The sequence below is a fragment of the Limanda limanda genome, chromosome 18, assembly GCF_963576545.1.
Source record: "Limanda limanda chromosome 18, fLimLim1.1, whole genome shotgun sequence".
Classification (NCBI taxonomy): domain Eukaryota; kingdom Metazoa; phylum Chordata; class Actinopteri; order Pleuronectiformes; family Pleuronectidae; genus Limanda; species Limanda limanda.
Window position 1 is genome coordinate 12,694,817 of NC_083653.1, and position 15,759 is coordinate 12,710,575.

Consider the following 15,759-nt stretch of genomic DNA (forward strand, 5'->3'; position numbering starts at 1 on the left):
TGTGTTGTTTCCGCTGGCGGTCCTAAACGGCTGCCTGTTTCATTTAACAGATTAATTACTGCACACTACTTCAAAGTGCCATTTTATTCATAAGGATGAATATCTGTCTGTCTGTCATGAAAAGCGTGCAGGGATTTGTTATTCGTCTGTTCTACTTTCATCCAGATTACATTCTGCATCGGCAGATTTGTGAGCACCCACTTGCCGCACAAAAAACACGGAAAACTCACGCTGCCTATTTAAATCTCTTGAAAACACAGTATTCACAACACAGCAACCTTTTCCTTATTTTATATAAAAACAATATAATTTGAAAATAAATATGCTTTACTGTTTTACATAGACACAGAAAACATGTTAATATTGAAGAAGAGACAAAGAGAAATTATAATGAGGGCTCCAAGACTGATGGCAGATTGTTATCCAAATTTGTGTGGTAGTAGTGTATGAGTGAGCTGCTAGCAGTAGTTTATTTGTATTTGCATCTTGCAGGACGGACAGAACACAGGTCCGCTACATTAAATACTTAAATACAACTTACTAACACCTAAACACATATGTGCATGTCGGCAAATGCACATGGACACGCATTCATACACACACGTACACAAACACGCAGATACATTAAAATTCTACACAGCACCCACACCCTTAGATAAAAGGGGTTGAGAATCCAGAGTGTCATCAGTACATCAATACAAGTGATCCATTAAGGGAATGTTAACAAATCATGTTTGATTTTTTTTTGTCGTAGAAATGCACAGAGAGTCTCCATGCTGAGAGTAGCCATCAGTGACCTTACAAATGGGGGAGATAGGACAGCCACAGGAACATAACACTGCATATATAAATAGACCAAATTAAATATGGGTAGAAGACTGAATACTGAAAAATACTCTATAACATTATAAATTATCGAGAATGGACTATGGCATAAAGATAAAAGATATGTAATCAATAGATTCTGTATTGAGTTGAACAACTAATAAAACTACTTTGACAATCCCCTCTCCTGAAAAAGGAAAACAAAAAATAATTTAAAAAGCACTCGAAGGATTTCTCAGTACATTTTGTGAGGCACAGTTTTTCAAATGGAATCTACAGTATAGGATGTTTTCAGTGGTTTTCATGAAGGACATAGCAAAACATATGATGCTATCATCGATGACCAGTATCCCTTTAAAGGTATATGGCACTCCAGAGTCTTTTCTCCTGCAAGCTGATCACAATAGTGACAATATTGTGTGTTGTCCAGTCCTGCAATGTCCTCAGAGGATAGGAAGCAATATCACGGAGACACAGATTCAAGATTTCCATCGTCTGTCGCAGTGTCCTTCTGTTATAGTCCAAAAACAAAAGTAGACATTTGCAGACGAGAGTCCATCCATCGTTTTAGAAAGGAGGGTGCGTCCATGTCCTCTTCAGCCTCACCCACTGTTTTAGCAGTTAAATATATCTTAGATTGAGAGGTTTTGCAACTTTTGATTGACACACAACCACAGTAGACTCATATCCAGTGAAGTAATTGCATACAATGAATCAACAACGAGACTACACCTGCACTGCAAGCCTGTTAGAAATGCAAAACCACATGGCGGCTATTTGTGTTTTGTCAAATGATGGGTTTAGTTATTCGTTTCTGTAGCAGCATAACAATTCTGTACTCTTTTTTTCTTTTATCATGGTCTATGTACACAGAGATATACAGTGGGAGGGAACTTCAGTTCAGTCTTTCTTTTTGTTCTCTCTCAGCCAGTCCAAGGGGAATGCTTTCCACAGAAAAGAAGAGCTTACGGTTCAAAGGTCAAAGTGCTGTGCTGTGAAATATCTCTAGAATATTCCTTCATCTTGTACATCTGGTGATCCCACCTCTCTCATCTTCTCGGCTTGTCACATCTAAACAAGAAGAAATGAAGAAAAGCAAAAGATTTGAGCTTTTGGGGCATTTTCTACGCACACACACACACACAAAGGCACGCATGCACACACAGACACACACACACACACACACACACACACACACATACACAGGTAGCCCTAACATCAGATGCGGTCTAACTCCCATTAGACAATTTTGTATAACTCTTTTGATACTTTTTTCTAGGTCAGCCATTCCTATTATACAATAGATGATTTAATGATTAGAAATTTGAACCCTTCATCGCATTAACAAAGTCAAAAGGAATAGTTCAACAGTATTTACTTCCTGACTCTGTTGCAGACAGTTGCATCAGAAAGTAATTTTCTCATATAGGCATGCATGCTAAAAAATGTAGCCGGAGCCAGAGGGCAGTTTACTCAGCTTAGCATTAAGACTGAAAGCAGTGACAAATCATTTAGCCCAGCTCTGTGTGAAAGTAGTCAAATCTACCACCAGCAGCTCCAAAGCAAAATTATTATTATTATTAATTTCCTCTTGGTTTAATTGGACCAATAACTCATGTCTAAAGCCACACATTTGGTCAAATGCTTATTTGCATTCCTGCAGAGAGTTGTTGAGAGAGTTGATGCCACTTTTAATATCTGATAATTTTATGTCAGAATGGAAAACTTCTTTGCGAAGAGTTGCCTATCAATACATTTAGCAGCTCTGATGAACAACATTCATACAGCATTTTTGTCTCCACCAACTCATGAGGCAGAAACAACGCTGCAATAAAGCTCAGGGTAGTTGCAGATTCAGGTACTTGAGGTTTGTGACTTCAAGCGACTTTGATCACATTGAGTTCATAGGTTTGCAAAAGCTAATCGGTTGTTGGATATGACAAGAGAGATGGTTTCAATCTTCTTTTATAACTACCAATATTCATAAAAATGTAACCACCTCTGTTTAGACAATTGGAACACATAGTTAGACGGCGGGCTTTGAATTTTTCTAAATTGTAACTCTACAAATACAGTGATTTTACTTGTATTTTCTTTCAACTTCTTATGCAGACCCCAGAAGTTTGCGTTCTGCTTTAGTTTTCTAAACCCTGAACACTCACTTGCAGGTCCTCTCGTTGAGCTCTAGTTGGCGTTCTTTACAGTATTCGTCTGTGTGTTTGCAGGAGCACCGGCAGGTTGCGGGATCCTGCACGAACAAACGCTTTCTCCTCTCTGAGCAGTGATCGCAACATGGCTCACAAACACTGGACACAGAAAGACAGACATAGAGACAGAGAGAGACGGGGAGGAAGAGGGAGAGACGCAGATTATTATTATGTTCTATAACCAACCATAAGAGAGGTCACCCTAAGTCCAAACCTTTTTATATGCTCCACTTTTGCTCTCTCATGCCACTGCCTGACAAGTTCTGCATGTGGTAGTTTGGTAGTGTTGCACACAGATTTCCCACAGAGCAGGCACATACTCAAGCAGTACACTTCCCCACAACCCCTGCGTTGATTGGACCGCTCGCAAATGCCTTAGATGTGTTAGACATGCAGTGAGAAAAGCTCTGGATCTGCTCTTGCAACACAAAACGACACATCTGGGCGTCGGACTGCGGGTCAATGACAAGACACTTCTGACTCTCTCTGTTAAAGACGTTGAACTCCTGATAAAGAAGACTCAAGGGTCTGCTTGGTTCTCCGTTAAGAAAAGTTTCATTTTATTGAGTGAAAACTGAAGACTGCATTTCCCACAAAGAGACATTAGATTCAGAACAGAGGCTAAAAATGAACAAATGAAGGCTCAGGTTCTCCATTGACATCTCAATATACAAATTACAAATAACAACACAATCATGTATCCTGTCACAGTGTCAGCAATAAAGAAACAGATCATCATTGCAGTATATTTGAATAAATTAGGGATGCTTTTGTATGGGCTCAGAGACAAAAAGGCACCCGAACGAAGACACAAAAAACTGTGCTTGCTTAACAATTTGCTGGTTTACAAATCCCCTATAGCAACAAAGAAAAAAGGCAATAGATGGCCATCACTTATCTTCACAATACATGAAAAGTACCAGCATTATGCAGGGGATAGCAAAAAAAACAATCTGCAGAAGATGAAAAGAAGAACGAGTGGAAAGCAGACGGGTACGAGACACAGCAAAGCAGCACAGACTCAACACTGAACACAGAAGCCTGATTACAATCCTGGTGATCCCAGAACAGATACCGGCACAGCATGAGCCGGCCTGCGGAGCCATGCTGGTGGAGCTGTGATTTGTTTCAGTAGAAGGTTCAAGTTACACCTAGCAGTCGATGCAACATTTGTTTCTTAAAACACGTCTATAATCAATCAAGATACTCGCTATCTGACATGCTAGGAGCAACTTGTACCTCAGGTTTCTACTGCTTTTCCTGATATGTGTCTGTATCTCATCCTAACCATCGTTCTCTTTTCATAATACGGAGTGACATTCTTTTGAACATTGTTCTGGAGAGTCTGGGAGGAGATTAGGAGATTTGGATTTGAGGGATGGAAATGGGTTATGGTTCATTTCTCATTGAAATATGGCTGTGGCAAGTCTCCTGCATCGCTGTTATGTAAGATTTTGCTAATGCTACGTTAGCAAACAGTTAACAACTGATAATTCTGGGTGACATTGACGGATGAGACAAAGTTGGGACAATGCACAGGAGCAACATGCTAACTGATGTGGCTAACAGGCAAATTAAATGATGCAAAATTAGAAGGGACAGAGGAGCTCCTCCCAAATTAGCTTAATCATGAGAAGCGCAACACTCAGGTGCAAGTAGGTGGAGAAGGCAGAGCTGACATACGCATCGTGAATTGTTTTGTCGCGGTTTTTCTTTCGTTTTCTCTTTAAGCCTTTGCCCTTGCCTTTCCGGGGTTTTCTGCAAGAGAGAGAGGACAACAATGCAGATTGATGCCTGAGAGACTCTGGCGGACTGAAGTGTTTGGAAAACCTTACTATGACGATTGCTCAAAATCAACATGGATTAAAGGCGATCTTTCTAGATTTCTACGAATTAAAATGCAGGAGTCAAAAAAATGTATAATTCCAACAGGTTACTGTTTGATTAGTTTATTGTTAATGATTGAATTATTTGGGATTATGACTTGTTACATTATGAGGAAGGCATCAGGCAGTGTTAACATGAGTGTCTCAACCATATCTCAACAACTTCACTGAGGGATGATGTGATTTTAAAGACAGCTGCACAAATTTACACAACCATTTTTTTCTTTTGAAAGATGAAGCAACCATCGTGACCTGATTAGCAAAGACACACCTTCGGCAGTGCATATTTCTGTACATTGTTATCTATATTATACATTAATGAAATATTATAAATATCAAATATACTTTTTGTAGAACAGTGCAGTGACTCAGCAGAACACGAATAATAGTCTGAAGTTCGGCTCGGGCAGTGACCCCAAAATTTTCTTCCATGTGTTGAGGATATTAAACTTGGATTTGTACACCAAAAGTGCATCTTGCAACTTATCTGGGTCAGTGCTTTATGGCTGATTCAACTTGTTTCAGCAACAAACAATGTATGTACATACTGTATATACACCGGGAGCTTCACATGTGCAGGCTGCATCAAAATATCTGTGTGTCTGCTCAAGTGCAAGCTGAGTTACACAAGTTTCTTTCCTGTATGTATAAAACTATACTGAAAACTTCAATACTCAACTAGAAGTGCAAAAACAATAACAATGTTGGTTCTACGGTTATTAATGATATTTGCAGTATATAAGTGCTGATCTTTAAATACACAAAAACAGAAAAATGGTAAAACAAAACCAAAAAACCAAATACATAAATAAATATCAATTTGGCCTCACCATGATTAGGCATGGCTTGTCCAGTTATTTAAAATGACATGTGCACAGTACATCATTGGGTCCGAACAAGCCCAATTTGTAACCTTGCATATTTTACTCCAAGATCTGGTGACAGCGTTTCAATTTTCATTTGACCTGTTACCCAGCAGCAGGTTACGTATTTAATTGTATTGATTAAATATTGGTGATAGACGGATGTAACCCTTGACTGCAGTCAGTGGAAATTTCCAGATGAGTCAATGGACAAATTGAAATGTAAATGTTTGCAAAGGACAAATACAACTGGGTAACAGGTGAAAATAGATAACGTCTAAGGCTGTGCTAGAGCTTTTGTCAGTCTGTATATAGATACAGCAGTGCTTTAAGCTTAATGCCAACATCAGCAAGCTAACATGGTCACAATGGCAATGCACACATGTTGATGTTTAACAGGTATAATGTTTACCATGTTCACCATCTCAGCTTTAGTTTGTCAGCATGCTAGTATCAGCAAATTAGCACTGTGGCCTACAACTTAAAATCATAAACCAAAGAAACTCTTAATCACATTTGTTTTTGGAATTCCTCACCTGCGTGTAGCAAATTTGTAACAACTACTTCAATAACTGCAGTTACAAATGTGGCTAGTTCAGACCCAGTTGTGAATCAATGACAGATGAGTCCCCATCAGAAAGACACAGGATGAAGCTGACGTCTTGTAAATGTAACAATTTCCTCTTGTGATTGTTCAGAGGTCAGTTCCACTGTGGAAGTTGACAGTTATGTGGTTTCACATCCTCATTGGGAAAACTCATCCCGACAGAATCGCATGCCTCACACTACTGAGAGGTCAGGGGTTGACATTAAATATAAAAAGTATGAAAGCGTCAGAAACAGGAGTTGAACGACCCTAAGACCATATCACTTTGTAGCAGCAGGCCTCCGAAGTGGGACTCGTAAAGAGTGAAGACAAGGTTAAAGGGGAGGTCTCAAAACGAAGCCTTATCTATACGACAGTCAACCTGACGTAAAACCAAAATACAACAAACGATCGTTCTGCAATAGAAAGATATTAACAACTGGCCACAGTATTGGAGGATCCAAGAGTTTTACTACTCGCAGCACACTGAGTTCCAATGCATGGCGGGAGAGGATCACTCAAGCGAGGATCATAAACAGAAACCTTTAACGGGTCAGAAACACTGTTATCTATATCAGAGCAGAAGACACCGGAGAAACGGAAGTTAAGTGGGATGTAAACAGTAAAGATGAGAGGAGAGGAATGTAAAAAAGAGAGAGAAAAGAGAGGGAAGGTGTAAAGGACAGGATTACAGAGGGCGATGACCCCATCAAGTGTCACTCATTCACCTGAGTGGCTTTCCCTGTGGTTATCACCTGAGCGGTGAACGCTAATCTTAGCATAACCTTGTGCTGTACTTTGTCTGCTGCAGGATTTTAATTGAAGTGTTTGTGGATGAAAAATGCAGAGACAGCGGAAAGAAAGGTGAGAATATAGCAGACGGATCAATTGAGTACAAATAGCATGAGGGATAATGTTGAGTTGCAGACGGCTGAGAGCGAAACGAACAAAAAAAACAAAAAAAGAGATCAAATCTCCAATCCCCCATTGTTTCCCCCCGCGAAAAAAAAAATAAAAACCCGGCCTCCATGCAGAGAGAGCGCTGTACTCACTTTTCTTTCTGTTCTTTCACGTCTGTCTTCTGCCTGAAACGCAGGAACAAAACAAAAATGGCATTAGATCACGGCCTGCTGTTGTCTCCACGTAAACAGATACTTATCAAACATATCAAGATCATCACAGACCAGACGGCTCATTATCAGCACGGCTGAGCTCACACCAATCTTCCCAAATCATGTTACATCAGCTTCCTTTACCAGAAACTGTGGTAGTCTGGTTTTCACTTTCAAATGCCAATGAACCAGGTTTGTTGGGAAATAATGCAGTGTACACGCACACACACACGCACACACACGGGCACACACACACACGGGCACACAAGAGGTGTGTTTACCGATGGATACACACACATGAAAACAAAACTACAATAGCAGGTTGTCAGCTTTGTTTCGTTACTCGCAGAGTGTGTAGCAATGAATCATGATTGTAGTCAGGCGGTCCCAGTCACCGAGCCAAGTTTCTAGTTGACAGAGCGGTACAATAACTAAAGCGCAAAGGTGTAATCGTTTTAAATCATCAGGAAGAATTTCATGACGGCCGATCAGGCTTGTATTTTTTGTAGCGGAGCAGGCCATTCCTGTGCTGATTCAAGCAAAACGATGTAATGCAGCGTTACCGACTGTTATTTTATCTCACTGATATGAGCCTCGTTGTTGTTTAGTCTCCTGCAACTGTGTCAGGGCTATATTAAAGAAACTTCTTATCCTAGTCACAGCACAAAATTTCATTTGATTCCCCTCTGTTTTATGAAGTGATTGTAGCATTAACTTATATTATTTTCATTTCCAGTATATATATATTTGTATAAGATTGAATATGTATCATGCTAGATATTGGTTTTTCTGACTGTAACATTATAGTGAAACGACAACTTCAAAACAGTAAATTGATGAAATTGATAGAAGGTCTATGGCCTCATCTTAATGGTTTTACAGTGAAATATTGAGTCAGCAGAACTGCATAAAGTTCAGAGTGGCCTTTCTTAATAGCCAGGGCCTCAACAGATAACACAGGGCAGCCTCTCTGAGCACACAGTGACTAACTATTCAACATACTTTCGATTCAGTAGCTCCGGGAAGAGGCTCAGAGTGACAACGGATCGTGACCCTCGGGCCAAAAGTCCTCCCTAGAATGTTTGTTTGCTTGTTAGACTGCCCTTAAATGTGGGAGGACGATACACGTCCCCTCTGCGCGGCTGTGACACAGCTCACTCATGTCACACACGCTCAAATCTGGCTCCGAGACAAAACAGGCTTAAATAGATTAGATTGAAAACAGTTTATCTGCCTGGGAAAACAAAAGCGAGAGTAACAAACTGAGTGAACTTGTTCACTCAGTTTGTCGTCGGCGAGCAGCAGGTCTGACAGGAGAAGTCGCCATATTGCGACTGCAGGGCACGGAGACGACATGGCGCGTATCTCGGAGATCGATAACTAAGGCACGGATGACCTTTACATGGAACATGAGGGAAGACAAAGGGGTTGCACTCACACAAATGTGATTCCTTTACTTGAGCAACGAGATGGAATGAGGATAACTTGGAGCAATGTGCTGAGACGTCTGCTGAGATGTGTGTGCTCTGTCTTTTTGAGATCAGTGATGAGACAGAAGCAACGATAAGACGCTGTGAGTGTGTCATCCCGATAGGTTTCTGTTAAACGTGTCAAACTTGACGCGATGCACCTGAGCGTCCTCTGCTCTGATACTCAATCACACAGCGGTTTGCATTCCAGTGCTCGTGTGTGTGTGTGTGTGTGTGTGTGTGTGTGTGTGTGTGTGTGTGTGTTGTGTGTGTGAATGTGTGTGTGTGTGTTGGGGGGGTTTCTTACCTACACTCACATGCGCTGTGTTCTGTAAAACTCATGTCAATATCATTTTGCTGTACGTGGTGTTTTACTCTTTTAATCTGCAAAAGAAGGAGACGAAAGGTCAAAGAGTTAAATACAAACATGTTTACACAAATGCCACACGTCCTGTGAGATGTGAGTTATGATACAGACTTTACAGAACAGACCGACTTAAACGGACACACAGAAAGGTCACTGTGTTTCCCACCCTGCTCCTCGGATGATTAAATGGTTCTGGGGTGTTAAGCCGATCAAGAGCAGGAAGGCAACAACTCTTGATCAGCTGACATCCTATGTTTTAGTTCATCATGCCCGGGGAGGCATTGAAATAAAAAACAGGACTAAAGATGTTAAAAATAAAGACATTTAACTTGTTGTTCTAACTTAATTGTGTCAAACGAAGCAGGAACCGGGAACAATAGATACAAAGTTCAAAAAAGAGCTCGACCACAGTCCTTGTGTTGTCTCAACCAGAGGGATCAGTGGAGTTTCAGAGGAGCAGAGGGGAATTTTTTTTTTTAGAGACGCATCGGTTTAATTTTTGCCCAAATGTGAAGCAAGAGCAGCCTTTGCGCTAGTTGCACTTAGACTTGAAGTGGCTCTTGTGCCAAAGAGAAGGGCACTTGGAGGGCTCTGGACCAATCAGAGGGACACTTGATGTTGCCCAGTGTCTGTGCTCCTCAGCTGTGACATTTGGGCAAAAATAAGCATCAAGTGTATTTTTCAGACACAGTTACCTCCCAGTTGAAGAAAAGTTTAGAAGATACAGCAAAAAAGGTCACTCCTACCCCTCGTAACCCCTATAACAAAGTCATACAGTTGTAAATAATGCTGCGCGCTGACCTGCATTGTTATGTTATAGGTGGACGTCGGCATGCATTGCAGTATCTCATCGTTGCAGTAGCCGGCGCAGCGCGTCAACACCACGCAGGACGGGATGAAGATGTGCTCCACCTCCTCCGGGTACTCCTGCAGGATCTCCACCAGCAGCTCCCGGGGCTGGCACCTGCTCTTGTTGTACACCTCCATTATAGGGATCACTGGGAGACACAGAGGGTGCACGGTTATAAAATGGCCGAGGAGCTCCAGACTAAACCACCGACTCCTGAATGTCACTGTGGCGTAACAGTAACACACAAGTACAGGACGAATTTGAATACTGCAAAAAGCTGGCAGGCTCTCAGAGGAGTCAGAGTGAAGGAGATAAAGCCTGTGCATGCATGCACACACACGTTTTACTTTCTATTATTCCATTGAGAAGCACTTGGTAACCTTGGTTTGAATACAAATAAATAAAGATTGACCTATGTGGGCAATTTCCATTAGGAAATAACAAGGGCTCTGTTAGTCTAAATATCGTTTTAGGAACCCTTCTGCTGGACTTGAGAGTCACCTCGTTTCTTATTTACAGCTTTGCCTTTGCTCCATTGTGATCAGCTCACCAACAGCTGTACAATAATAACCTCTAGTCTGCTCTTTCACCTTCAGTCATCTTTGCAGGGGTTCTGCTCTTGAGAAAGATATTACAACACTTCCAAAATATCACTCAGAAACCCGAGCGAGTCTTAAGCCAAGCCAAACACACTTCAGCTTCTGATTCTCCAAATTTGATTGGGCAATGTTGGGATTGTGCAAAAACAATCTAATGAAACTGTGAGTGAGCCTAGAGGGGGAAATTCCATTCTTTAAAGGAGTCTGGTCACCACAACATTTCCCCTGGCGTAACCTCAAACAAAAAGGAATGCTGTTACAAGGTGAAAACATCCACGTGTTGGAATTTAGAGGTAAAGCTGTGCTCATGTAACAAGAAATAGTGTGTTTGAGGAGGGGGGGATTAATCTTGGCAGGGTCAAACTACAAAATGTCCACCAGGAGGCGATAATTTGCCTTTAAAAGTCAAGGTGAACCTCAGACCAGCCCTTTTTCTGTTTGGCCGTGTGCCAGCCATGGAGCCCAGTCCCACTGTATTCCCACGGTGCCCTGTGGGACACCTACCGTCATGTGGACCTCTCTCTGTGCTCTTCGGTATGTGGGCGCTCTGCAAGGAAGAAGAAAAAAATAAAAAGAGACGTTAGTAACTGTAGATTTTGCAAGAGCTTAGACAAATGCAGCCAGTACCCTTTACTTATCCACAGTTGCGCAAAAAAATAAATATATTTGCATTTTGACATTTCTGTTGGCAGAATATGAAAATAGGGACATTATGTGCCTTATCTTGGACTAGAAGATTAGAGGGCAACGAGGGTCAACTGCAGATATAGTGTGTGTTATACCCAATAAAGAAAGTAAAGAGTTTCCATGAGCAGGATTCTTATTTCACAGCATATTTGTAAACTTATTCTTGAAAACATGACATTTTAAGAAGAAGCCAGAATGTGCCATTGAGCAAGTTTTTAAACATTCGTATCTCAGATTATGGAGCTTAATTAAATTGCTGTCACAAATCCTCGTGTGTGTTGTTGGTATAAGACCTTATATGGCCAAATATTTGACCAGAGGTACAAGCAGCCAAACGAGCTGATCCCAATTCTGCCACATCATACGTGGCAGAAACAAAACCTCCAAACAGTTGAGGTAAGTTTGCTTGTGTTTGAGTTTTTTTTTAAGCTTTTATATGTTCCTCTGCAGGCGACACGGATTAATACTTGTCGCCACTAAAACCGGTAAGAACCCCAGCCTGCTTCTTTCCTTCTCGGGGGCGTATCGCTGTCACCACACCAGTCGGACCACAAAGGATTTTTTGGCAACTTTCCATCCGTGGCGCGCATTTACGCACAGCTCTCCCTGTCGCCTTTTCCACGCACACGCACGCATGGCCCCGCGCGCCTCCTCGCCTCTCCCTCCCTCCTTTTTTTTCCACACACAAGCGCGCGCAATTGGTGCAATGTCTCGCCAATATTGCGTGAGACCCGGGTCCTCGCACCGGCATGTGTTCCCTGAGTGTGCGCCTTTGTGGAAAGCGCACAAACTCGTTTCGATCTCTTAAATGAAAGAGTAAAAAAAAAAAAAAGAGAAAGCCTGTGTTGGTTGTCTGAAGTCTCCACCCACTTCTGGTGGCGTGAGAGGGTCCAGCCTTAAGGGGTGCGAGACCCCTGCGCTTCCAAACCCATGTGTGCTGTATTATTAATGGACGAGTGTCAAGCTGTGAACATCGGCCCTTAAACCGAGTGATGATAGGCTGCCTGGAAATGAGCAGTTGAGGCAGAATCCTGATACGATTCCGCGTTGATTGGGTGAATTAGCTCTCATTAAATCAAGCAGTTAAGTCTAATAAACACTTCATCGGACCGTGGAGAGAAATAAATCTCATGGATTTTGGATGAAAGGTACCGCATAGCAACTTAAAACATGCGCTAAAGTGGAAAACTCTCGTTTAAAATCATGTTAGCGCCTTGGTTCTGTGGAGAAATGCTGCTTTTGAAGTGCTGTGTTGCGTTATATCGTCACCTTGAAACCTTTGCTCAAAGCCTGCTCGGGCACACCGCAGCTTGATTAATGATTATGGAAAATGATTTACAGTGCGCACTCAAAGAGCCATTAAAATTCCCCAGTGAACCCGATTAATCTGTGGAGTGACGCCTGTTCTTCTCTCTCTTTTTTTTTTCTCTCTCTCCCGCTCTCCCCCTCCTCTCCCCTGGGGCCGAGTGTTAAAATTCAGCGTGAAAAGTAGTGCTCCGTCTCAGTGGAGCGGGCTCACCATGAGGGTCGCCTCCGTGCCAGGAGTGAACCTGCTCACATGTCCTAATTCAGAATGGAGCCACTGCGCCTTTAAAGCGTAATAATATCTCCAAGGTGGTGTTAGAGCAGGCCTGCAGATCACCTAGCGTCAAACTTCACAACATTATTACAAAAGTCTTCCCCTATGGCACATTTGCGACACAAAAAACGCACCCCCCACCAGTGTGTGGGTTCTGGTTTATAGTGTGGGCTCTGCGTAATGGCTGTTTAAATCTCCCCAAAGCCAGGAAAAGCTTCCAGCTTGTTTAAACATGAGCGATGACCTAGCCAGAGGAAAGGCAAGGACGAGCTACACATTAATCACCAGGTCGTCCCGTGTTGTGTTATTCTTTTTCTTTTTTTTGGCTCCAGTACACTTTCCGGACTCACCTTGACAGCTGACAGCGTCAAAAATATTAGAGTCAAACTGTCAATAAAGTTCATCGTGTTGGAAAATCCAAAAGGCAGGCGACGTTTTAAAATCCAAGCGGCCAATGTGGCGATTTGTCCTCGAACATGAAGTTTACAAACAAACAAGTACAACAACACAAAGTGGACCGGCGAAAACTTCTGCTCTACACGCAGGGGGAAGGGGGTTGTAGCGGCAAATCCATGCTGGTCCCGGGGGCTGAAGGGGTAAAATCCTTTGCGCATAAACTTCTTCCTTCTCAACTGTTGCCTATTATTTTCAGAATATCCAGAAACACGAAAATCCAAGACGCATAACGCCTCACATTGTTTTGCAGCGGACCTTTAGTTGCCTGCACCGGAATGGGAATCCACATTACAAAAAAAATAATCCCATGCTTGTTGCGCCAGGCTTCTCCAAGTAGTGTCCATATGAAACTTACTCCTGGGTGCAATCTGAAGCCGGGGACCCAGGGGTGACGCTGAGTAAAAAATAAAACCCGCCTGCTGAGAAATATTCGTCCCCACTGAGAAAAACTTTTGTCCGCGGGCCCCCCCTGGCCGCTGTCTCACTCCTGCGGCACTGCTGCGCACTCGAAGCGGGTCGGCTCAGCCTCGGTGTTCAGGCTCAACGCGGTCGCTCCAGACTGTGGCTCTGAGAGAGCTTTACGAGCACAGACGTGGATTCGTGGATCTGTGGAAAATGGTAGGTGTGTCTTCATGATGCGCGCTGGCCGGCGTCAAAGTCTCTCTCTCTCTCTCTCTCTCTCTCTCTCTCTCTCTCTCTCTCTCTCTCTCTCTCTCTCTCTCTCTCTCTCTCTCTCTCCCTCTCTCTCCCTCTCTCAAAACTTTCATGTGATCAAACACCATCACCAGACAGCTTATAAAAAAAACAAAAAAAACACAGAGCGCTGAACTCTAGTCTGAGCAAATTCGAAATGTGAAAATTGTAAGATATTATATGAAATATGTATATGTATTATAAATATAATTCAAAATTCAAATGGTGCCACACATGGTGATAGATTCGAGATCAGGGCCAATTTTTTTCCACCAAATGACGGAGTGAGCGTGTGTGTGTGACCGGACACGTAGCCTTGGTTATATTGTGTGTGTGCGTGTGAGCGGATTGGTGTGCGTGCGCCGTGCAGCGTAGCAGTCGGTGACCGTGAGTCGTTAACCGCGTCGAGCCGGTCAGTGCGCACACGCCTCATGGAAAGTAGCTGAGTCTGACCGGTGACTCGTGACTCGTGACTTCCTGCCGTCACTTCAGGGGGAAGAGACCGATGGAGAGTGACCGATGGTCCGGATCTTCTCCTCCTCCCTCTCTTTTTTAATCCCTTCTTCCCCCCCGAGCATCAGCTGAGGCATCACCGCGAGGAGGACGAGAGGGGAACCCACGAAAGGAAGTGACTCGAATACGTTGCATAGTGACGTTCATTGGGATGAGGAGGAGGAGGATGATTAAGGACAACATCCTCTTCATCACCGGGTGACTGAGTATGTATAGAAGTTGTTCTTAATCGAGTAACAGCCACAGTACCTGACCAAACAAATACTCCCTTACAAATAATATGATCAAAGTAAAGTGTATTATATAGACATATTATGTTCCTGGATTATCATTATTAATGTATTACCATGTAAACATTGTATATAATTGTGATGTTTCAGTGGTAACAACTCATTTCAGAGACCTTCTATACCCCTTAGTCTTTAACCACATATTATATTTGACAATATGTGTTGTATGACAAACTTGAAAAGTACAGACAAGCAGCCCCAGATAGATACATGTACCTGTTTGTGGAATATAAATACCCAAGTCAAGTGCAAGTGTTAAATATACACTTTTGAGTGTACATATACCAGTTACCGGCACTGGTATGTGTTCAATTAATGAAGGGAAAAGAGTTTCACCGTTTTTTTCTTCTGTTTGTAATTAAATTAAATCCTCGTCTGTTTTAGATTAGAGCCTTAAAAGTGAAAAAAGTTCAAGTTCAAGACAGGTTCATTCCCTCAAATTAGTCAGATTTAATATTTATATCTGTAAACAGTCTCATGTTAAACGTTTAATAACCTGTGAATTAAAAAGCTCCCTGAGTTCTAATATTTATAAGTAGTATCACCACATAGTCATGTCGCCCTCTGCTGGACCAACCAGCCCCTGCAGGGCTACAAATGTGTCCTGCTCACTGACAGATTGATAGACAGCGAGGAAGCGGAAAGAGCTGATAAGTATGTAATGACATAAGTTGGCAGCTATGTGCCTCACATACACGGCTCGCTCACTCATACCTCGCCGTGCGTTCAAATGGAATGAGGGAGGGAAAGAAGAGAAGGAGGAAAGGAAAAACCAAG

The 15,759-nt window shown here is 42.4% G+C and overlaps 1 protein-coding gene across 4 annotated transcripts; it reads right to left on the reverse strand.

The window, feature by feature from the left end:
• Positions 1 to 275: 275 nt before the first annotated feature.
• Positions 276 to 14,097, reverse strand: vegfab (vascular endothelial growth factor Ab). Of its 4 annotated transcripts, XM_061092102.1 has the most exons (8): positions 13,381 to 14,095; positions 11,269 to 11,311; positions 10,117 to 10,313; positions 9,256 to 9,332; positions 7,420 to 7,452; positions 4,716 to 4,790; positions 2,988 to 3,131; positions 276 to 1,896 (listed from the first exon to the last, which is right to left on the reverse strand). In XM_061092102.1, the coding sequence occupies exons 1-8, from the start codon at positions 13,642 to 13,644 to the stop codon at positions 1,875 to 1,877; spliced, it is 855 nt and encodes a 284-aa protein (XP_060948085.1). In that variant the 5' UTR covers positions 13,645 to 14,095; the 3' UTR covers positions 276 to 1,874. The 4 variants fall into 4 exon arrangements, with proteins under 4 accessions (XP_060948085.1, XP_060948087.1, XP_060948088.1 ...); XM_061092104.1 differs by lacking the exon at positions 4,716 to 4,790 and having other exon boundaries at positions 13,381 to 14,094; XM_061092105.1 differs by lacking the exons at positions 2,988 to 3,131; positions 4,716 to 4,790 and having other exon boundaries at positions 13,381 to 14,096.
• Positions 14,098 to 15,759: the final 1,662 nt, after the last annotated feature.

What these genes read in the sequence shown, in the direction of transcription:
- vegfab (XM_061092102.1), bottom strand. Translation starts at nt 13,644, where the DNA reads ATGCGCAAAGGATTTTACCCCTTCAGCCCCCGGGACCAGCATGGATTT. An exon ending in CCTATAACATAACAATGCAG is followed by an intron (nt 9,333 to 10,116) that starts GTCAGCGCGCAG and finishes CTTCTTTTGCAG; the next exon opens with ATTAAAAGAGTAAAACACCA. An exon ending in CACAGCGCATGTGAGTGTAG is followed by an intron (nt 7,453 to 9,255) that starts GTAAGAAACCCC and finishes CCTGCGTTTCAG; the next exon opens with GCAGAAGACAGACGTGAAAG.